General features: G+C 36.2%; 1 protein-coding gene across 3 annotated transcripts in view; it reads left to right on the top strand.

Annotated features, from left to right (window-relative positions):
• GDA (guanine deaminase) overlaps window positions 1–21,375 on the top strand; it is a 29,609-nt gene extending 8,234 nt beyond the window's left edge. The window contains exons 4-15 of one of the 3 annotated variants that reach the window (XM_032674980.1): window positions 666–837; window positions 3,313–3,400; window positions 4,647–4,752; window positions 7,526–7,553; window positions 8,983–9,090; window positions 10,128–10,235; window positions 12,339–12,436; window positions 12,927–12,994; window positions 13,449–13,595; window positions 15,803–15,921; window positions 16,850–16,877; window positions 17,884–21,375. In XM_032674980.1, the coding sequence (XP_032530871.1) occupies window positions 666–837; window positions 3,313–3,400; window positions 4,647–4,752; window positions 7,526–7,553; window positions 8,983–9,090; window positions 10,128–10,235; window positions 12,339–12,436; window positions 12,927–12,994; window positions 13,449–13,595; window positions 15,803–15,921; window positions 16,850–16,877; window positions 17,884–17,954 (1,141 nt within the window). In that variant the 3' untranslated portion in view covers window positions 17,955–21,375. The remainder of the gene's footprint in view (window positions 1–665; window positions 838–3,312; window positions 3,401–4,646; window positions 4,753–7,525; window positions 7,554–8,982; window positions 9,091–10,127; window positions 10,236–12,338; window positions 12,437–12,926; window positions 12,995–13,448; window positions 13,596–15,802; window positions 15,922–16,849; window positions 16,878–17,883) is intronic. The other 2 variants (XM_032674979.1, XM_032674981.1) reach the window with 2 other exon arrangements.
• Window positions 21,376–23,856: the final 2,481 nt, after the last annotated feature.

Genomic DNA, 23,856 nt, shown 5'->3' with positions numbered 1-23,856 from the left:
ATGACATGACAACAAGTAGTTTTACAGTTCCATTATAAATATGCCTTTCCTGTCAAGATACTAAGAGATTTTTTTTAACTGATGTCCGTGTCTGCATTTGTAGACACAGTGGCTGTTTTTCCATTAAACCTGAAAATTCATTAGTTTTATATATATATATATATATATATAGAGAGAGAGAGGATAGAGAGATAGAGAGAGTAAAACTGGGATATTTTTGTAAATATAATGGTCAGGAAGTCAGAGGCATTCTAAATATATCCATACTAGAAAGCAGGACTGTGACCAAATCGTCTCCATTTCAGGTGGATTCTACAGTGGAGTAATTTTAGTTACTGTGAAGTCAGTTTGCATTTGTTGCTATTTAAACTGGATGAATATTAGAGGTAATTGGATTCATCATGCTCTTACATTGTTTTTCTCACAATTAGCTGTTTATATATGCATTTCTGTGTAAATGTTGTTATTCAACTACTTCATACTGAAAAGGGGATATGGGTAGAGTTACAGTAGGAGTTGATAGGCTGAAAGAGGCAGGGTAATCTGTACTTGCCAAAATCCACTCTGGTGGATTTTGCCCTGGTGGATTTGTTTAAAACAAAACTACTTACCATGGAACATTTTGAGACATTTTGGACTATTATAACTTTGTTTTCCTTCCCTAGTGAATTCTTCATGCCAGGATTGGTTGATACACACATTCACGCCCCTCAGTATTTATTTACTGGTACAAGAGTAGACCTGCCTCTTTTACAGTGGTTGACTACCTACACGTTCCCAACAGAAGCCAAATACCAAGACAGTGGTTTTGCAGAAGAAGCATACACCAGAGTTGTTGTAAGTCCTGCAAACAACATTTACCTACTTGACGACATTCATATTTGTGAAATATAGATATGTTTTCAGAAGGTCAGCAGAAAGAGTAGAGCATGTTTAATGTCGTGAAAACCAGATAAAACCAACAGATGGCCCCTGTTCTAATTGCTGACCCTTACTAGCTCCAGTCTTGTTCTGTTGACAAGAAAGTTCATTTAATCACAAGGCTAATGATGAACCTGTTTATCATCCTTTCTCAGTACAGTGACCAACACTTATGACTGCTCTCAGGGTTAGTATAGCCAGAAGGTGCAGACAACTTCAGTGCAGAAATAACCAAGCTTAGTAAAAAAAAAAATAATTCAAGAGATATTTCCTTTTCTGCATAAAAATCCTTTATTATGAAATTATCTTCTGCAAAGACTACATCAAAGAGAAAAGGCAACAAATCTGAGGTGTCTTAAAGTAGTTAAGGAAGACATATCTACTGCTGAGGTCCTTGCAGCAGGAATGCAGGGGCATTTCACTGCAGAGGCTTTAGATGGAGTCAGTCAATGGTATTGTGGCACAAAGAGAGACTTTGTTAGAGCTAGATGGGTTCTGAACAGTATGAAGGCTTTAAGGTCTACTGGACAATAAGCAGCTAGGTCACATTGCAAAGTAATAGTTTTGTCCTACAACTGAAATTTATCCTGTAATATGTGGACTGAAATATCTTCAATATACTAAATTAATTGGCCAGCATAATTTGCTTTCCATTTTTCTGTTACTATGACAACATATGTTGTCAAAATAATAATATAACAAATCTGAAATGATTAGTTATACTGTCCTTGCCACACAAATTTAAAAAGAAATTACTTTCTGCCATCTGCCATAATAAAAACATGTAGGAGCAGCTTGGTCATAAGTTCTAGTGACAGATACCTACCTTCAGCTGCTTAAAGCATATAGGTGATTTCATCTTCCAGTTCGTGCCTCGACACTCTGTTGCAGTTCACATTCCGTGACCTCAAAATACTCACTGTGCAAGGTGTTTAACAGTATCATCTGGAAAGAGACTGCCAGTGAGAGACGCAAGTTAGTTGTAGGAGCTTCAACACAATGGTAAGGCTCTACCCATGTGTATCTAAAAGGACAAGGTCAGGAAAATGCCTTCACCCAGAGAAGCTACAGAATCTCAGTCACTTTGCAGTGTTCATTGAGGCTGACAATAACCTTCAGCTGTTAGAAACAGGACTAAACTTACAGGGAGCAGATATTTTTTCATACGTATCATTGTAGTTTTGGAGTTGTAATGAAAACACAGTGAATTTTTTCAAACCAAAATCTTATTTCCAGTAAACACTTTCTATACTCAGCAAAAGAAATAATTTAGGTGAAATTTGCCTGCTTTCAGCTGGAACCTTCTCTGGTCCCTTCAATTTTAGGAAAGTCAATTCTTTGTGCTGATGATTTGGAAACAGAATGTTTTTGTATTTCATTTAACAATGTTGTTAGAATTCCAGAAGTAGAGAATTCTGGATTTTAAAAGCTAAAAACGCAAAAGGTAGTTTATCTCAGTAATGAAATTGTTATTTTCGAGACTCATTTTGGGAACCCTTAAAGACTTTCATTTGAATATTGTAAAGAAAAGACAGCTTGGCTTCGTGTTTGTCAGATAATTAGCCCTAGCCGTTCTCAGTATTGTGTTGGATGTCTCACCTTCTATCTCACTAAAAAAAATAGAAGAAAATTCTTAAATTACTTGTTAGCAAGAATCCAAATATGTAATTTAAACCCTTATGTTGGATGAGTAGTCAATATAGTCATCAGTCCCAAGATCAGTGGAAGCTTTAAATTTCGTCATGAATTAATGTAACTAAAATTGCACTTCATTTGCTGTTACGTTCTCCAAAGGTAATATGAACAGGTGTCAACCACCATCTCCTTTCAAATGGTATAATTAAATAAATAATTAGATTACAGTCTGAGCAGTTGTGCTTAGTTTACTTTTACTTGTAAGTTTGTTGCTTTGTATTTGGCAATAGCAAATGGTTTTGATACAGAAAAACTTGATTAGTTTTTCCAGCCACATCAGATGGCCAAAAGAAAACCACTGCTTTTCCCAAAAGCCTTGATTTGTTAACAGCAGATAAACAGTGCTTCACTGTGAAAATTGGAGAGCTTTTCAAAACCAGGAAATAACAAAAATGACTAGTTGTTTGTATTTCTAAATATAAGTTGGAGTATTTCCTATTTGAGGGAAGAAATATGGAGTGGTTTCTATGGGCTTAGTCATTGCAAAAATTCTGTGAGGAATTTTTGTATTTATTAACACACAGACTTAAAAGAGCTATTATGAAATTAAAAATCTATATTTTACCTTCCCACTTCACTGCACAATTTCACAATAACTAAATGTTCTCACAGTTTGAAATGAGCCTGCCTGTTCTGCTTTTTGGCAGCTTTACTGTTTTTTTTTTTCAGACAGTTGAAACTGATTTCTTTTTATAGAGACGAACTCTAAAGAATGGCACGACTACAGCTTGCTACTTTGCAACAATTCACACAGATACTTCTCTTCTTCTTGCTGAAATTATAGGTAAGACTAACAGTGAGTTTTGAAGGATGCCGCATGTATCATATTAGTTGAAGGAAGCAGAGTTTAGGAGTTTCAGACTTGCTAGGGGTCTGGCTGTCTCTAATTTGTCTTTAATTTGTTGTACCTCTGTCCCCAAAACCCACCTCAGTTACACTTATTCACTTCACTGCCTCTGTCCTCCTGTTGTTTCTGCTTGTCTGTTCACTCCCGAATCAGCTGCTGACTGAGCTTGAATTAGGTCTGCTGGAGTTGTTCTCCAGCTGCAACTCTCTGCTCTTTCTATCCTTTTGTTATTTGAGGTTTAAAAGGCTAAATGTCTTCACGTTAATGTCCTCATACTCCCAAGTTGTAGTGGATAATCAATGTCAAAAATCTTCACACACCCTCTGAAATCAGAAAAGTGAAAGCTGCATCAGGATCTTTCCCTTCAGTTCACAGTTGCAAATGTCTGCTGTTTGAAAATGTTGTGGTTCTTGCAGGATTTCTCAAGGCTCAGATGGCTCCCAAAGCAGAAAAATGTAATAAGTGTAAATGTAATAAATTTTATTCAAAAATTACCTAGTCTTTCTGATTTGGTTGGAAAATTTTGAAGCCATTGCATTCAGCAACTCAAACAGTAGAAGTGGACAAAGAAATCTAATTTAGAAACACATTTGACAGCTTAGAATTGAATATTGTATGCATGTCTTGCACGTGAATTCTGATTTATTCATCTAGCATGGATAAATCTTAAGAAATATGCTAGAATAGCTCCAAAAATTTTTTCCCTCTAACTGTGTGTGGGAGGCATGTTAACAACCTCATTCCTTTCTTTTAAGGAGAGATGGTTTGCTGAGATCTTTGTGCTTTTTCTCATCTCAGGGTAGTCATCTACTACAGCTACTGTGCTTTGGTGCTTGTGTTTCTCATCCTCTATTTCACAGCCATTCTTCATATAGTACCATTATGAATTCTGGTTGTAGTTAAACAGTAATCTAGTCTTCAGTAATAACAATTATAAAGTTGGGTACTAATGTGCAGGAGGAGAACTCCTATTTAAATATAGTTTGTTTGCTTTCTTCCTTTTTCCTTTGTATCCTTAAAAGTCACATGAATAGTCCCAGCTTAGAGATAAGACAAGAGCATGAATTCTGTTCATCTTAAAGCTAGGTGGGGTGGACTTTACTTTCATATTTCAGTATAAGCGTTGATAGTGGTTTTTGAGAACCAGTGATTCTGAGATTTGTATTCTAATGCATCTCAACAGATAAATTTGGTCAACGAGCATTTGTTGGAAAAGTCTGCATGGATATGAATGACAGTGTGCCACAGTACAAAGAGATTACTGCTGACTCTGTCCAAGAGACAGAAAGGTAAAATGATTAAATTGATGGCCTAACCTTTTAAAATAAAATTTTTCATACATATGAATAGTGAATGTGAATCTGACTAAGAACTTAGAGATGTGAATTTATTAGGAACAGGTTTTTTTCTTCCAGCAGTATTGTCCCCTACAGTTCTGGCAATTTCTGCATACCCAGTTGCTGCACAGCCCAAGTAGCATCTCTCTGGCTTTTGCAAAGAAAGGGAGAAGAAGCCTTTCTAGGGTTTGAGAGAATATGTGTGGTTTCTGCCTCCTCTTTTCCCTTCACAGATGTGTGTAGAGTGATGTGTCCTGACATGGGATGGTAGGGTGGCAGCCACTTCCTTTGCCACCATTATCTTCTGAGCTATTTCCTTCCACCAAAGCCTTAGGATAAGGCTTTATTCAAGTTATGGAAGTTAGCTTTCATATACCCCATTTTAAACATGCTGTGGTTCTCCTCCGTCATGGCACCAGTCAAACTATTCTAATAGGCAGCTGAGTGAATGAAGGAGAATCAAACAAAGGCAATGCCCATTGTAGAGGAGACCCAAGACTGGGTCTGGAGACCCATGACATCCTACTGTCTTACGTTTCTTGTGTCTTTTGCACCCTTGCTCAGAAGCAGACATACAGCTCTTCTTATGGGACTGTTTGTTTACTTGTATGAAGGTTTCAAATATCAATACTCAGGAGGAATATAAACATCTTATGGCACTTGTGTGAAGTTGCTATCCTATTTTTGCAAATCATGCTAGAGGCATGACAGAAAAGTCAAAAATGGTCATGAGTTTCTAACAGTGTTTATACTTAAAGACATCTTTAAAATGTGTAGTATTAATCATTTTCGCTCTACTAACATTTGTTTTCCTTCTTACAAATTCATAATACAGCACAAAGCCTGCTGAATGGGCCTGAAAGCAGCAGAACTCCCAGTTCTGATATTTTTAAAAGCTTCAGAATGATCTAAATAGCTTTCTTTTAAATATCTATCTTGTGCATCCAACTCGTTCCTTTTTAATTGTGTTAATAAAAAATGTTTCTCAGCTTTGAGTGAGAGTGTGCCACAAGTACTCCAGAATGACTAGAGAAGAGGGCTGTGTGCTTCTCAGCATGGATCTGGAGTACTTACTGAATCACAGTCATACAATTGCAGAAAGATGAAAAAGTTCTCTTTAAGAGGGCAATGTTTTAGTGGGCTTTTTGTTGTTTTTTTTTTTTTTTCCAAGGAAATGTGATCTGCCACACTCTCAGAAAATGGACTACTCTGATTTTAGTTCTTTACAGTTACCAGCAGAACTATTTATATTGTATGCATGGAAATAAGATTCCAATTCCAAGAACCACAATTCCAAGTGGTTCATATATTAAATCTAAATTCAAGTAAAAATTTGAATGTACTATTTTCTGTCAAAGGGGATTTAATGAAAAGGTAGGAAATGGAAATCCAGAATACAGTCTATGCTACTAATAGTTATAATCACTTGGAAAGAGGAGTATGTATATTCAAGTCTGTTCTGCTACAGAAGACAGTGATTTGAAGCTGAGCTTCTTTTCTCACAGTGAAGTACATAAGCCAACAAAGTATATTTGGTAAAGATATTTCAATTTTGAAACAATGTTCACACTGTTCAAAGAATGTGAAAAAGAATGAAAACAGTCATACTGATTGTTTTGCTTATCATCTGAGCGTTATACTTCTGTTACAGTTTCAGCTCAAGTGAATCTTTTATTATATCAGGTTAATCAGTAAGGGGAGATGATATTGAATTCACATTGCATTTTTGCTCTCCAAGGTAGACAAGGGTGGGCTCAAACTCCTTTGGTCATTGCAGAAGTTGAACTAGGGTATTTTACCTCCAGCTGGTGATCTAGCACCAGCTCCGGTGCTGTGAATCTATCCTCCAGCATTATTTTCTTTTCCATCTGAAGATATTTGATAAATCTGATTCAATGTTTATTGTAATTAAAATCACACAGTTTTCTGAATATAAACTATGACATAAGAATTCACAGAGTTCCTGTCCAGAAACCGTCTCAATCTGGCTTTTGGAAATTACATACACTGAACATAATGAGCTTTCAAAGAACTTCCTCCCTCCAAAATCAGAGGAAGTTTTATTTGCTCATCTGCATTATTCATATTGACTGCTTGAGGTTTCTTGTAGAGATCTGAGGTAACTCCTTTTATTTAACAGAGTAAGTAAATCTATGTTTTCCATAAAGTAGATAATCTGTACTCTAACATTAATATAATAATTTCCAGAAAATCAAGGTTCTTAAGTGAACAAAGACATTTGCAACTAATGTAAGTAAGGTATAAAATATTGCTGCATCTTTTAAAAACTGGATTTTAAAAGAATTTATTTAACTCTGCAGTTAAAATTTATGGACAGAGAAATTTAAGATGGTTTGTTTTATCTATCTCTAATGTTGCATCTGTACCTTATAATTATGCTTTCAATTCATTTAATGTAGCATGTGTTTGGTTTTCAGGGAGAACGCAGAATAATTATCACTTGTCTAATGGTAATTATTGCAAATGAAAAAATAATCTGTATATTTGGGGTCAAATTCAAAACTAGCATAATTTGATGTAACTATTCCGACTGTATTGTGTTGCCTGTTTTTATTTCATCTGAAAATCTGGTTCAGCTTTTTGTGATAAATTGATCTATGTCTGGAGTGTTTAACAGGGTATCCAAATATATGTTTTCTATATTTTTCATAATTTATGACATAGATCACAGTTTTATAGCAACTTTATTTTTACCTTTTTTCAGGTTTGTTAAAGAACTGCTGGAAAAGAAAGTAAGTAGAGTTCTCCTTTGCATCCACTTCTGTATTCAGAAGACATTTTGTGAATATATGAAATCATTAATCATGCTGTCCAAAGCTGTTGTCTTAATGAAAAATCAATAAAATAAACCTCTTTCTTTGTACGAGAGGTACCATCAGTCTGAAAAATGTTCTGCTAGCCATGTTGTTGAAAAATGGACTTGTAACAGTGTAAAATCAGTTTTCTGTGGTCAGAGCAAAGCAAAGTAATGTTCTGTGTGTTTCTCTATTGACTTTAAAATATCTGGCTTCCTGGAAAGGATAATTTTCTGTTAAAGAAAGGGGGAATTCACTTGATCCTCTGCAGTATATAAGTAGACTAATTAAAGAAATTCTCACCAGCAGAAATCAGTGTTTTTTCAGTACAGTTAATAATCCATTATAAAATTAGTATTTTTGGTCAACACATATCTTACACTGTGTTTCTAAAGAAATTCAGGTTCACACTCCTGAGGTAAACATAGATGTTTATACTCCAATATTACAAGCAGAGGTATTTTCCTATCAGCCTTTAGTTTTCAGTGGCTTTTTTGACATTGTATCTCAAAATATTCGAGGGCAGATGCCTGGAGTTTGACCCCTAAATGATATCTATTAGCAGAGTATGTTGGCTAATCTGCAAAGTCCTGAGCGTCTTGTATCTGGGAGATGATACAGGAAACTACAATCCAAAATATCATATGCTGACTTCTGCACAAGTCTCTCCTGTGACTGAAGGCAAAATTGTAATGCTGTTGTCTATTTTTTATAAAACAGAGGTGTAAACCTCTGCAGCTCTACTCTCAGTGTTTTCTCCCCTGTTTCCTGCTGTGTAGCATATCTGATTCTACCACTATTCTTCCTATCTAGGTAGTATGGGGATAGTTTGTTGCTATTATGAGTAGAAAAGATTAAACAAGAAAATGGCCTTGGTTTTACAGAAGCTTACAGTTTTGCATCATTACATCTTTGATTGTCACAGAAGGGGAACTCAGAAAAATGTCTGGTCATTCATCTGACTTATTTCTGGTGATGCATATAGGACTGTCAGCAAGGATGAAAAAGTACCCAGTGCTCCTGAAGACTGGTAAAATCTTCTCACTCAATGAGAGACTTCTAATTAAAATAAATTCTTTAATAAAGTTCATTAAAATTGTTTTAAACCCCCCCCCCACACACACACACACTTCGATTCTCTATTTCTGTCATGAAATGTCTAATAAAAGTAAGGAAATAACTATACAGCTTAATTTGAGTTGGTGAGGATGCAGTATGCAATAAGCAATGAAGACAAAATGTAATTGCCATGTAAATGTGTATACATATATATATATATATATATATATATATATATATATATATACACGCGCATACATGTGTGCATGCGTGTAGAATACAAAGCCTGTCTTTTTAATATTTTCAGTATCCAAGAGTACAACCTGTAATAACCCCCCGCTTTGGCCCTTCCTGCACAGAGGACTTGCTGTGTGCACTTGGAGATTTAGCACAGGCTCGTGATCTCCATGTGCAGGTAAGCTCTGAGAGCTCTGTATACAATTTCAATAGTTTGGACAGACAGCATACTGACCAGGGGGTTTTCATGATTGCAGGAAAACACTTAAACCTCTCCACTTTGGAGTCTCTTTTTAATTCTTCTGAAATTACCAAAGATACTCTGTAAGAACACTGTAACTTGTACAGGAATTGAGAAGGCTCATAGCTGGATGCACAATTCAGCAAGTCCTGGTGCATGGTCACACAAGGAGACTGGCACCTTGTACCAAAAGGTAGAGCAAGCCTTGGATTGCTGAAGGTTGCTCGCTCTAGTCAGTTCTGTCCCCCTGCCTTCCATTGTTTCTCTGCAGAACAGTCTTCAGTAGATAAGAGCATTACTCATCTTTGTATCTTACATAACATTTTTAATATAACTGTAGGATTTCTAGTTGATAAAGTTTCTGTGTTTAAAAAAGCGATATTTTAAAGCTTGCAGGTGTGTTGAAATGAATTATTTTTTTTTTTTTTGTTACACAGTTCTAAGCATATACTGTTTTAAAGCTATGCTACATGTAGATTTTTTTTCATTATAAAGTGGACATTTTGAAAATATATGCCCCAGTGGGAGTACAGAAAGGTCATATTTTTATTTGAGGCCAGTAATCAATCAGCCCATCTGCAGATACATGGAGGAGCTGCCTATCAGCTACCATGATCTCAGGGTCCATTCTGTTGTAGACTGGTTCTCTCTTTTACCTCACAGGCATATCATGTTTTATTTTATCTATTATTTTGACATTTTCCAAACCCTAAATTGACCATTATGTCACCACACTACTGGGATGGACATGCATACCATCTCATATCACTTTTAAAGGAACAAATGGAGCTACTCCCTTGTGTCCCAGAGATCTCTCTGATGAAAAGAGAAACCTAAGGACTAGATCTAACTGTAGTTTTACAGATACTAGTTTCTATCATTGTATGTTTAGCACCAGTAGATTGCTCAGAAGGTTGTAGTGTGAGGTTCAATGTTATTTAAAGCTTTCACTGCTATATATTTTCTTATTTCAGAGTCACATAAGCGAGAATGAAGAAGAAGTCAAACTTGTGGAGAACATGTTTCCTGCCTACAAGAATTACACTGATTTGTATGATAAAAACAAGCTGCTAACCAGCAAGGTAGCTGCATAAAAACTTCCACAACATTGCTTAGATGGTTTACTGCATTTACCTGAGAAGTTTATATTGTTTTGTCAAGGTCAGAGACATTTGGGGTAAAGTATGGATTCATTTTATGTTCTCTGTTGAGGTATTGGAACTTCAGACAAGCCCACAGTTTTCCTAAGCATTTTAGGGGAGATGAATAATAAACATATTTTATGGTCCCTGATCCATTTTCCAAGGGCTCCAAAGAGAATAAGGGCAGTGGGATTAGAAGGAGCTGTTATTGTAGGAGCTGGTAATTCTTGGACAGTACTCACTGATCCTTATATTACAATATCTTTGCACACTGGTTTGCCTGAAGATTTCTTTTATGGTGTTATGGTAGGACCAACTTCATTTTTTTGTCAATTTCCTAAGGGAAAGCATCCTACCCTGTTGTGTTCTGAGTCTCAGCCTCACATGCAGACAAGTACACATTACTGCTTCATTATCCAAAAGTATTCTCATCTCATTATCTGACTTTCTTTGCCCAGCATTGAAAGGCACAGTGGCCTGAAGAGTTGAAATTCATTAAAGCTTTATGCTGGTGAGATAAATGTAACCAGATACCAACCCACAGTAATTACAGGTTGGAGTCCCAGGACACACCTTATTAGAGTGTGGAGAACCCATGCAAAAGTTAATATGAACAGCTCAACTACAGTCAGAATGCATAGATATCAGTCAATTGATTCAAAAGTTTAGGAGTGAATTTCCAGAGGCATAAAGGGCAGCTGGAAACTCCCCAGGAATTAGCTATTGAACTGCCATTTTTGTGTTCGAAACTGTATCCCAATAAATTACTTGTTTACTGTCCTTTTTTACTTGAGAAATCAATATGGACTACTGAAGTAGGTACACAGTATTAACCTTTGTTTTCTAGCACAGTCCTATGCATGCTGATTTGATGTGTCAGTGAGTGTACTAAAGCGAATATTAGTGCTGCAAAAACATGGTTCTTGATTCTGTCAGACTTTTATATGCACAGAAGTGAAAATGGTAACTAAAAATCATGGTTACTGGTGCATTCTGGAGTCAAGCTTCTGGTTGTTTGGAAAAGCATTCTATTAAACACAAGCATAACAGAACCTCAGACATTGTCCGCTGTCCAGCCACCAAAACTAAGACATCAAATCAATTTTTAAAGTGTTTTTAAAGCATGGTTTTTTTTGAAGCTGTTGCCGAAATATTTCCTTCTTTTTAAAGAACAGTACAGATCAGCACAGATGCTTCAGCAACAACCATATGTATGTCCTCAACTGCAGATGTGGCTGTCCTTGCATTTTCAGCTGCACTGAGCTTGATGAATTGAGATGGCAAGGGTACAGTGCTATTAGGAGATACTGAGTGGAAACAGCCTCTGTGCCATTCTCATTTTTATCAGCAGATTGCAAGATATGACAGAGCTCTTACCCTTCTCTTTCAGTGGACATTTGGTATATGAGGTAATGCCAATTAGATTTGTCTGGGAGTAATTGGTTTATGTACTATTAAATTATGCTATCCTATACTATGTTTTGTATATACTGCTAGTGAACTTATTTTTAAAGTCAGCTATGTAGGCTAAGAATTAAAAGCTGCACAACAAATTTCATTATTCTAGTTAAAGATTATTTCATATATGTATATATATATATGTATCTATCTCCACCTGGTGCAAACCTTTAGAGAGCCAATGAGAAACATGCTAAGTGTACATACTTCTTCCATTGTATCTGATAACCCCTACTTAATCTCTGTGTTAGCTACAAAGTATAAATCACAAGGTTACTACAGTGCTAGGACAACTGGGGAATTCTTGCTTTTGCTCCTTGAAGCTCTTAGGTCACAGGAGTCACTGCAACAGTCAGCACCCTATCTTCTTACATTAATAAATGAAAAAAAGCTGAAGGAATATCTCAGGCATATTGAAGGTAAATGTCAATTTACACTTGTGAATTTTAAGAACTTCGTTCAAGAAGTACCTTAATTTCACTTGATGGTAACGTATCCTTTTGGCTATTGAAAGCAGTGCAGCAAAACGTAGAGCCATTAAGTAAATGCAATATTGAGTAAATTGGTGATTTTCTTTTTCTTTAGACAGTGATGGCTCATGCCTGTTATCTTTCTGAAGAAGAGCTGAAACTTTTTAGCCTTCGTGGAGCTGCAATTTCGCATTGCCCCAATTCTAACTTTTCGTAAGTAAAAAAAAATAAAATTAAAAAAGAATGATGTATAATCAAATAAAACTGTTGTTCATGTAGTACTCTGAGTCCACACTACCACTGAAATGCTATTAATGTGATATCCCACTTCACCATAAATGACCTATTGGACTGAACATGACCATTATAATCCACTTCTGTGTGGTGTGCTCTGGCCTGACTTGTGATATTTCAGTCTAGTCGCTGTATCTATATTTATATTTATATCTATATGAAAATTTATTTGGAAAAAAAATATTTTTGACTGTTCTATCAATGGCAGATTCAGGCCATCTCCCTTCCCCCCAAACTATGCTTGTGTTTTGGGAACTGGACTATACAGTCTTCTTTCTATTAAGCAGAAATAACAGTATCCAGCCAGAATAAATAATAAATCAATTCTATTGCACACGTTCTGAGAGCCTTTGTCATAAAATGGCTCTGTGGCCCCGCTCTTCTTGAACATATTTCTTCTTAAATCCAGGTTGCGCAGCGGTGTCTTAAATGTGCGAAAGGTCCTGGAACACAATGTGAAGCTTGGTCTTGGCACAGGTTAGTAATTTGCTGTAAAAATGGTTTCTTTTGGAAACCATTGGGAGATACAAAAACATGCCCACCCCTTCATATTTAGAAGTCAGCCTGTCTTCAACTTGTAGTCCTGCTTTTATTTCTCCCGCTAATTCTAGAGTAAGGAAGTGTAGAGTATTGAAGTCTAGGGCTGGTCCAAAAGTGTTTCAAAAGAAAAAAAAATTAACAAAGAGTTTTATTCCTGTTTTGAGAGTAAATAGGGCTTGAACAACAACTTCTCAGGTTTCTGATTTTGTGTTGTGTTCTCTTCACCTGATTGCGTGTGAGAACACCTTTATTGGGAATTATGTATTCAGAGGCAGTGCTTAGTGGTAAAACTTGCTGTGTTTACCACATCTGTCTCTTTGTAACTTTCAATAGAAATTTAACATAGAGAATTACACCCAAAGCTTGTTTCTAAGAGTCTGATCCCTTCTAGATGTTGCTGGTGGATATTCAGCTTCTATGCTTGATGCTATCAGGAAAGCAATGATGGCATCTAATAGCCTTCAGATCAATAAAGTCAATGAAACAGGACTAACTCTTGAAGAAGCTTTTCAACTTGCCACTCTGGGAGGAAGCCAAGGTAAGAAGAAAATTCTTCGGTGGGTACACAGAGCGCTACAGCTGCTTTTCCTATTATGTCTCCCTGCCTTCATGGGAGATTCACAGATTTCCTGGTGCTGGGGTGAAGTTTAAAATGGTATCTGGTGGGCAGAGATATCCTTCAGTCTCTCATACTCATACTACGCTTATTACAGAAGAGTACTCACATTGATGTGGAGAGTTTAATAATGCAATCTTAATGGCTTTTCAGGGTTGTACATTTGCTTTGCAAAGATCCTCAGACTTCTTAGTCATAAGGTTGTTAGTGCAAGCGTATGTTTATCTCACCAACTGGAAATTTTTTTTCTCAGCAACCATCATATGGAGGAAAAACTGTGCAATTACTGTAGGATCATGTATCCTGTTTGTCATCAGTTTCTAATTTAGTTTCTGTTTTTTGAGCTGTCAGTGAGGCAGTTTATCTCAAATCAAAACATCACGTGACACTCCTCACTCAGAGAAAACCACAAAATTTAAACGATACCCACCATGGTTGTTTACGACACAGTTGTATCTGCAGAATAGTCATGTAGTATATGGGTTATCCTGGTTCACTGGCAAGTTTTGTCATGATCAGTGTGCACCTACTAATATATACAATTTTAAAATGTTAGTGGAACTGGTATGATTTAGCAAAGACCAAATCCACATGTAAGTAAAAACTTATTAGTATTGCAGTTAGCAGAAATGAAGTCACTACCTGCTAAAGAACTGGTCTTTCAGTGTAACATTTTTGTAGATGTCAGAAAGCATGATTGGGAACTATTATTGGCAGTTTGAAAGATGTAGTGAAAATGTCATCAAACAGGTCTTCTAAGGACTATATTTGAATTCCTGGAGGGTGTAATGGAAATAGAGAAGAGAGAAGATGGGCAGGGGGAAAAAAAGGGATCTTTTTCCCCCAATATATATTGTTCCATGAGGTGTGAGAATAAATCAGCTGAGACATAGAAGGGACACTTCTAAAAATCCTAAACTCATACATGATTTCCCTTCCCAGCTACTCTTATGTTTTTTCTCTCTTAGGTTTACTTAGTAAAGTGGTGATTTTATATATTGATTTCGAGCTGTTTTATCCTTACTGAATCATATTCAAGGGTAGAATATAAATTACTTGTATGACCTTCCACTAGCCTGGACACTGGAAGTAGAAATTCCAGTAGCTGAAATTTAAATGAGTGATTCTTCGTTGGAATAATTTGCTTTGTTAAAAGTCCTGAACACTTGTCACCCTCTTGTGTTTAATCTAAAAATTGCATTATGCTCAAAAACCTGAAGAAATGTGAGATCATTTTAGTTGAAACTAGTAGGTAGTCAAAATATTTCACCATTTGTAGGAGTTTAAACATCTTTAAGGTATTCTGATATTCCTGCCACACTCAAACTTCACTGAAGGCTGAAGTTCCTTTGTCACAGCAATCTGAAAGAAGTGAACAAGTTATTTGCCGATATTATCCTCTTCAATAACTTAGTTTCAGAGTATTGGAAAAGTTGATGTAGTTCACTGGTACTTTCTACAACTTAAAACTATCCTAGTTTGTTTCAAAGAGACAGAAAGGCCTCTCTCTAAGTATTTTAAGCACTTTCAAGCATCCAGTCATTGAAGATGAGTATGTAGGTTTTCAGTGTATGAGGACTTCAGAACCAGAGGTTGTAAGGAAGCTTTGAAAAAACAAAGCTAAATAATAGACTAAAGACAAGCCTTACAGGTGAGTATGACACCTTCAGGTCTGGCTATGATTATTTTTCCACACCACATTATTCTTTGTTCCTGCTAATTACAATTAGTTATCCTCACTGTACATCTCTTTTATTATCATATGTTACTACTCTAATAGGTTTATACAATCTGTCAAAGTTGCTTAAACTTGGTAAAAAATTAAATCTAATGCTGCCATACCAAGGTGAGTGTTATTGTATACTTTACTGTTTCTCTGGCTTAATTTCATTGCCTCTTTTGGAGTTTTAATGTTTTTGCAATGTAACAAATTGTTTCTTAAGTTCTTAGGTTTCTTAGGAATTCAGATACTGACAAACTCACTGTTGAATTTTCTTTTGTGTTTTTCCTCAAAATCATCTCAATTCTTGTTTCTCTTATGAATATCTCAAGTAAGTTGCCAGGTGCTTCTACATGGTGGAAAGAGGCTGGTGCTGAAGATGTGTTTGTGAACTTATTTTCTTCCTCAGCTCTAGGACTAGATGATGTGATTGGAAACTTCGAGGTGGGCAAAGAATTTGATGCTCTGCTAATCAACACGAAAGCTTCAGATAGCCCTTTTGACTTGTTCTCTGCTGATAATTTTGAGGTAATCAGAACAGGATTAATGATAAAAAAAAATTAATGGAAATGTGGGGAAGGTCCATGATACAGACAGAATAAGTCTCTTGAGAGTTATTCTGGTGACAGGAATCAGATGTACTGTACCACTGCTGTCTGTGCTTCAGCCTTAGAGGTTCAGCGTTTCATTTTCTTCAGAATCTTGCTGTCCTCAGTGACAGTCCCATAACCCCATGAGCAAAAATGCAGGTAATACCTTTAACGCATGTTTTATTAGCCCAAGATGACAATTAGAGTTAGCTATTTGCACTGACAAATGGCAGCCAAGGAAAAGCAACTGAGTTTTAGTCAACACTTCGAGTTCAAACTGAAGAATGGCAACGTGTTCCCAGAGAAAAGTTAGGCTGCCTTTGCTGCACTGCTGTTATAAAACGAAGCAAGAACTCAAGCCAGCTAATTTGAGTTAAAAGGACAGTTTTTATGTTAAAGCAGTGTTGGCCTCATGCAGTGGACACACCTTCTCATATAAAAACCTTTTCTGACCAAGAAAGATAGTTAACAGCAGTTACTTGAATTTATTGATGTGGCCAGACTGTCTGGAAACAATTCCAATGCTGTAAAAGAATTATTTTTCTGTTTAAGTCTAAACCTTTTTAGCTAAGTTAGCAGTTGTTAGGACCCTAGAAATGTTTAGGTGTTGTCTTATTTTTCAATGAGTAAGTGAATTTGAGAACTCTAAATAAGGGAAAGGGCACATACTTGTTTATGCCATCAAACTTGTGCAGTGTTTTCTTCCTCTGAAAGTTAATTATGACATGCATGTTAAGTTTTGATTTCACCATTACTAAGAATATTTGGGAAAACAATTTTTATCAGTTCTTTCAAGCTTTGAATAATTATGATCTGGGACAGCAGATACTGCTTTCTGAATTTGGTTTTCTCCCGTTTTTTTATAGGACATTCTCCAGAAGTTCCTCTATCTAGGTATGATCTGATTTTCAATCCACATAAAATTCTCATTTCCTACATCAAACATTGTCTAAATTAATTTAGAGATTAATAATAAATTTATACATAATTAAATATACAATTGTTTACAGTAACCAAGTATATTTATTCAACTCTTACGTAAACATTAACATGTCCCTGATAATTACTGTGAATGTTTTACATTAATAAATAAAAACTGACTTGTATTTATCAATATATATTTTAAAATACTGAGTAAGAATTGAGTGGTTTAACTTTTGATCTTTGAGACATAGTTAAATAGTCAGTTTCATATGATCAGTTGCACCACATTTATCTTTATCTATAGCACGAGCTATTGTATTTCTCAATAAAGTAACACTGACATGCTTGTCACTAGTTCAGGACCAGTTCCGTTCAGAAGGACTTCTGTAGGCCAGTTGTCATTGTGGTTTTTCTACTTTCAAACAGAAATGATGGCCTTTAAAACAAACAAAACCCAATCCAAACAATCCCACCCCTAAGGGAGCAGGTACGCTTTACAGGGCACTGTCTGGACCAGAGCTGCACTACCTGCTGTGTTGTTATGTTGAGGTAACTGGTGTTAGCTCTGGCCACAGTTGTGTCACCCTCTAACTAGATTTTTGCCTTTTTGAGAAGCTGGCTGGGGCAAATAATCTTTTCTGCTGAGCCAGTTCAAATACTGTGCAACAATGCATTTTCTGTACAGATATATAATATTTTCATGGTTTGAATCTACTGAGTATACATAAAATCCATTACACCATTTCAACAGCTGAATGCTATGTTTCTTTCTTAAAAAAAGCATGGGTAGTTTAAACATTTTTTGGTCTTTGTGGTAGCTTTGTCTGTTTCTCTCCAAATGAACTTTCTTAGTCCTAGGAGAAGGTCATTGCAAATTATGTATTCCAAAACTGATTTAGTGGACTGTGTAATTCTCATTAATTAAATCAGTGTATATATTTATGTGCAAATCTCTATTTTGACTATGTTATTTCAGGTGATGATCGGAATATTTCCGAAGTGTATGTGGCTGGAAAGCAAGTGGTTCCTTTCTCAAGCTCTGTATAAATCCATTTGCCATTTGCAAAATACTCTGCTGATCATTCTCCATCTGATTTGGAAAAGATTGATTAAACACAGTGCCTGATCATCAGGAATGACACCTCATTTTTGTTTAATGTTATGTTATAAAATTTACAAACGTTAAAGATTTTGTTAGACCTTTCAAGAGTTACTTTACCAAAATTGTCATAGTTCTAGAGTTCTATTTAAATTTCACTGCAAAAATAGCATTTTTGCATTGATAGGGGATTTGATAAATACCTTAATTAAAGAGGACACCTGCTGTTCTGTTTAATAATAGTATAGGAAGCATTATATGGAACAATGAGATACTTGTTGACTATAATGCATATAAATTAAAATAAAAACACTTCTAGTAAATAGATTTTGCAGCTAATGAATATCATGAAAGAAGGCAATTTCCATAGTACTATCACCAGGTATGGAAAAAACCTGGGGAATTTAGAACAGTTTCCAGTTTTTCTTAGGAACTTTAAAAAAAAAAAAAAAAAGAAAAAGTAATTATTTAATTTAAAACGTTATTTTTTAAGGGGAATTAAGTAAGAAGTGTGTGTTTATAAATCATTCAGGGTCCTTATCATGGAGTTTAGAATTGCCATTTGTAGTCAGACACTTCATTGAATTACCTTCATGTGAGCGACAGCTGAATCAAACTTCTGCTAAATTAGAAGCAGGGATTAAGATATCTACGCAGGCTACACAATGGTCAACAAATTGAGTGTTCTGGACTAGAGGGAGTGCTCCATCTAGTTCAACCTCCTGCAAAATCTTCCCAAACTCATTTCCTCCTGGCTGTTCGGATGGGATGATATGATGCCCCTTCTCCTTTCTGTAAGGGAAGTGAGTGCATTTAAAAAATATCCAAGAGAAATGGGCTCTTTCTGGCCATTACCACCTTTGACTTGAGGTGAAGATTGTCACTGGAAGAAAGCAGCTCAGCTCTGTTGTGCTCTTTGTGTCTTTCAACATGGCAGTCATACTTCCAGCTCTGTACAGTTCCGGGTATAAAATATGCCCTTTTGGTTTTAGAAATCTGTGTGACTTCCTTTCCTGAAAAAAACATATTTCCCTACTTTTTATCAGAGCCTTTTTTTTTTAAATAAGATTTTTTTGAGGAGGGAATTGCTTCTTGTTTCTCTGTTATGTTTTTTGCAACACAAAGGATGTAAGCTTTTATTTCAGTGTCATTAGAGACAATATTGTGTCTAGATACTATAAATATGGCTTGAATATGGTTTTAAGGCCTGCTTCAAACTTCTTTGATTTCACTAAAGTTTGTTTTGCACTTTTATCTCACTGCCTGGGGATATAGGACTTCCCTGTGTTCACAGAACAAGGGAGGTCACTGCACCAAAGTTTCACTTCATGTCTACTTCAGAGAGAGTGCTTGGCCCAACATCACTCATAATGTTCTGATTTTAAAAGCATTTTCAGAGGCTATGTATCATTATGATTATATCTACACGAGACAGCATAGCATCAAGGGGAAATGTAACAGCTAATTTGGGCACTTAAAGCAGTACAGTCTGCCCAGTGTGGTTTTTTTGCTGAAGCTGAGGGGCCCTACTAAACAGCAGGGAACAGTCCTGCAGTCCTGCAGCTGCATGGCTCACTGGGAGTTCACTCAGGTGTTTTCCCAGGGTGCTGCATTGAGCTGCTGCTTGGCTGAGGTACAGCCTCCCTACCCATTGAGTTCAATCATTCCTGAGGCTTTAGGAGTAAAGATCTAAGGATTCAGATTTCCACATTCCATCAGGGTGTTTTCTCAACCATTTTGTTTTTCATGTGTCCCAATCACCTACACAGTAGCACAGTCACTTGGCAAATACAATCTTCAGCTTTTTAACTTGGTTTCCTGATTCAGGGAGCACTTTTTCTCATGAATTTTGACATGAATTTAATTGACCAGATTTCACTTTCCAAAACCAAAGATCTGTGAGACACATGTTTTAATCCTCCCAGTTACTGTTTGAAACTATTTTTAGGCAGTTACCTGGTTTCCAACTTTGTCTTTTCTGCAAGAATATTTTCTGTTGTGAAGAAAGATCACACAGCCTTGTATACAATGTATGCTAGTGCTCTACTGCTATGCCTCCAGAGCTATGAATTAAATCAGTGCTTTTATTTTAGTGGTAGTCTTAACTGTCTCTGACTTAATTGTTTTTCTATTATTTTGTGGTGTTGTTAAGAAAGAGATTCAGAATTTCTTTTTAAAATACGTGGGTGTGGAGAGGTTGCTTGTTTGCAAACTGGGAATACAGAAGAACTTTGACAAGTTCAAGACTGTACTGCTGGCCCAGTTACAAAGGGACTCCCTAGGATAACTGCTCCAATGGGCTTTGTATCTGACTATTTGCTGTGTCATGAGCAGTTTGATATTTGTTAAATTCAGGAACAAGATAGGAATTCAGCCTACCTTTATATAGCTGCCTGTAGCTTTACTAGTGTCTAGTATCCAGACTTAACCCAGACTTAGAAGTGGAAAACTAACTTTTTAAGAATCTCAGCTGGAGGAGGAGCTCTGCCTGCAGGTAGTGCCATGGGCTGCCCACACCACCCTGCAATGCCCAAGACAAGGAGGAGCGAGGACCAAGATTATGCTGAGGTGCTTAGGGGTAAAGAAAAGAATTCTGACTTTGATATTTGAGAAAACCAGTGGTGGCTTCAGATAACAAATAAATTGTGAGAGTCTTTTGACAGCAACATCTTAATTAGAATTGAATGGAAAAATAACATATGCCAAAAAAACCCCAATTAAATGGAGTCATCTGAGGCAGTCCCAAAAGCTTGTTCAGTGGAAAATGGCTTACGCACAGAAATCTTAAGGTTTTAGGTCATACAGAGAAGTATTTAGTAGTCAGACTTCTCTGAAGTAATTTTGGGAAAGTCACCGAGGATCCCACGGAGAAGTTTTGGTCCTTGGGACTCTACCTGTGTGTACATTGCCAAGATACTTATTACAGTTGGGGAGGATCAGTAGATGAAAGCAGTTACCACTGAGACTTGTACATCTACACTATATGCAACTCAAGACTACATATATTATGTTTCCTTGGACAAATGCCTCAACTGTATATGCAGTTTGAAGCAGGCCAAATAATGGGTTCAGATTCTGCAGTGTATTTGAAAGGCAGCTGAGCCTCCACCGTAGTTTCCTCCAAAATAAGCTTAATTCTCGTGTACGAAAACCACCCTGCAAACTGAACCAAGGTTCAGTAAGGGGCGATGATTGAGAATTCACTTCAGAACAGCATTATTGTCTCAAAGCAAAATGCTAATGGAGACTAGCACTTCGAATGTTCTCCCTCCATCCTTCCTGTCACAGAACTTAGTTGAATACAAAGTGAAGCAACTCTCTTCCCCTTTCCTCCATTTTCCTCACACCAGAAAAAAAACAAAAAAAGGGGAAAAAAAAGAAAAAAAAAAAAAAAAGAGAAAAAAAGTTAAACCAAGACAACCGAACATTAAGGGGATATGAATATGAATATGTGGAAGAAAATTAAGAGATAATTTTCAATTTGTATAAATTGACAGATATATGACAGTATAAATTGGCTGATTTGAGATGAAACCTCTGGAAAAATATACCATCAACAGATTCCAGATGTCTCTTCCCATGAGTTCTCTTACCAGATGGTGGATGAGATCTTTGTTTCTTAATTTGTCTTTATGTTCAGTGGTAGCACACCATTCAGACAAATGAAAAAAAGGATATTTGTGAAGAGCTTGCTTGTTGGGACAATATGCTTATTCTGTTCTATGGTCAGATAAGCTCTTATTTATTATAAATAGAATGTATTTGAATTACTGTTATATGTAGATCTCATCGTGTCACTTCAGGTTTTGAAATACTAGTAAGAATTGCCTATGCATTATGCAGCATTATTTGAATTATTCATGTGTGGCAAGTGGAGTTCTGCACTTTAAAATGTTGCCTTGGCCTAATGTTTATATTTATTCTGTATTTTTTGTGCAATCCTACAGCTTTGTAGGGGAAAAAATGTGTATTTGTTCACTGTACTGAAAGTTTTGGTAAGTGGACTTTGGAAAAAGGAACTTTAAAATGACCCTGTTTAAAAATGTGTGCCTGATTATTCACTCATGAATGGAAAAATTATAATGATTTTATGAACTTGAAGAGAAACATTTTAATTAAAAAATATTTTCAGATAAATAGAATTTTTTTATATTTTAATTGTGATCATGCAATGCAAGTTAGCAAAAGGTAATAAAAATTCTTGCTAAATATCTATGGCTGTACTGAGCAAAGGTGAACATAACTGTTCTGGATTATTAATTTCAAAAGAATACATAAGTCTTCAAAAACTAAAGGCCCAAATTCTTTCAAAGAATATTCAAATTTTAAAAGAAAAAAGCTCAGACAAGCTGTTTAAAAATATTCTTTTAAACATTTCCAGGAACGATCCATAACAGATGGTGAATGGCTTTTAAAATTCTGTATTTGTATGAATAAATGGTGTTGCCTTATCTGCAGCTTATCTGCAGGGGTCAATTCATCTGGAAAGTTATGGTGTAGAAAAGAAGAAAGAAAAGCCAAGGGATTTTGAAAATTTGAGAAAGGACAGGGCAAAAATTAATTGCAGAAGAGATTTGAAAAGAGTGGTAGCAGAATACAAAATATTGCAAAGCAGAAGTGAGATAGATTAGAGGAACTCATAAAAAGAAGATGACGTCAGTGAAGTTTTAGGTGGGAAACACTCATTAAAGAAAATACCTTCTCAGACAACGTTTTGTTAACTCATGGACTTCATTCCTTCAGAAAGTCATTGAGGTCCAAAAACTGGGCAGATTTCCAAAGGAGTTGCTTACATGCTTAATAATACTGAATAGCTGAAATAGTTGTACCTGCTCACAGTGCGATTATATAGCAGTTTAAAACCTCTCAACCTCTGCTTCAAGATTTAAATCAGAATTACCTGTAAGAGCTCCAGAAGAAAGGTAATTCAAAGGCATATTTTGTTTTATCTACAATTGTCCAACAAAATGTTTGGAACTGATCAGGACAGAGGCAGAATTAGTTTGATCCCAAGGAAGAATGGGACACCATCCCGTGTCATGTAACTGTTGACTGAGTCCAACACAGGCTAAACCTCTGGTGTGACTGAAGTGACTAAATAGAAGCTGTTTTAAAAATCAGACTGTTTTGAAGTTAAGCATATTGCAGAGACCATAGCACATTTTAAATTGCACAATCATGTATCTAGTACTGAACTTTTAGGTTCTAGGAGCTTTGGCTTAAAGCTGTGGGGCTTTTAAGCCTTCATGCTATATGTGCAACAACTTGTGCTTCTCTCAACAAGAAACTAGCAAATTACACTTGCAAGGCTCTCTGTACAAAAAAGAGTAACAAAAACAACAGAAACAATTCCTGGGAAGCCAAAAGGACATTAGCAACATTAAAAACAATCTGCTGTTTAAGAAGGTTAATAGAACTGCTAGTTTTTGTCGAAAGGCTGAGAAATATTTTTGGAGGGCAGTTTCCTGGAAAGTTGAGTGGAAATTCTTTCTTACAAAATGCCCAGAATCAGAGTTTTGCTCCAACCAAGGAGGTTCCCTGTGGCTTTTGCAGAGGCAATCACTTCTGTAGAACTGAATGCAATAGTCATGCCTAGATTCACACTTCTTTACACTGTCATGACTCAGAAGTGTGTATTAGCTTTAATTCTGGCTTTGGTTTATGGTTTCTCATACACTTGGTTTTGGTCTGGAAATAATTATGCTGAAGAAGTGAAGCTGGGAGAAGGATTTGACTGCCTAATGCTTCAGTCGAAATATTTGTCCCTCCAGGTAGGTGTTATTGCATTTGCACAGCTCTTAGACTCAGTGATTTGGCTCTTAATGACTTGAGTCAACTGGTAACAATTAG

The sequence above is a fragment of the Chiroxiphia lanceolata genome, chromosome Z, assembly GCF_009829145.1.
Source record: "Chiroxiphia lanceolata isolate bChiLan1 chromosome Z, bChiLan1.pri, whole genome shotgun sequence".
Classification (NCBI taxonomy): Eukaryota; Metazoa; Chordata; class Aves; order Passeriformes; family Pipridae; genus Chiroxiphia; species Chiroxiphia lanceolata.
This window is presented reverse-complemented; position numbering and strand designations above follow the sequence as displayed.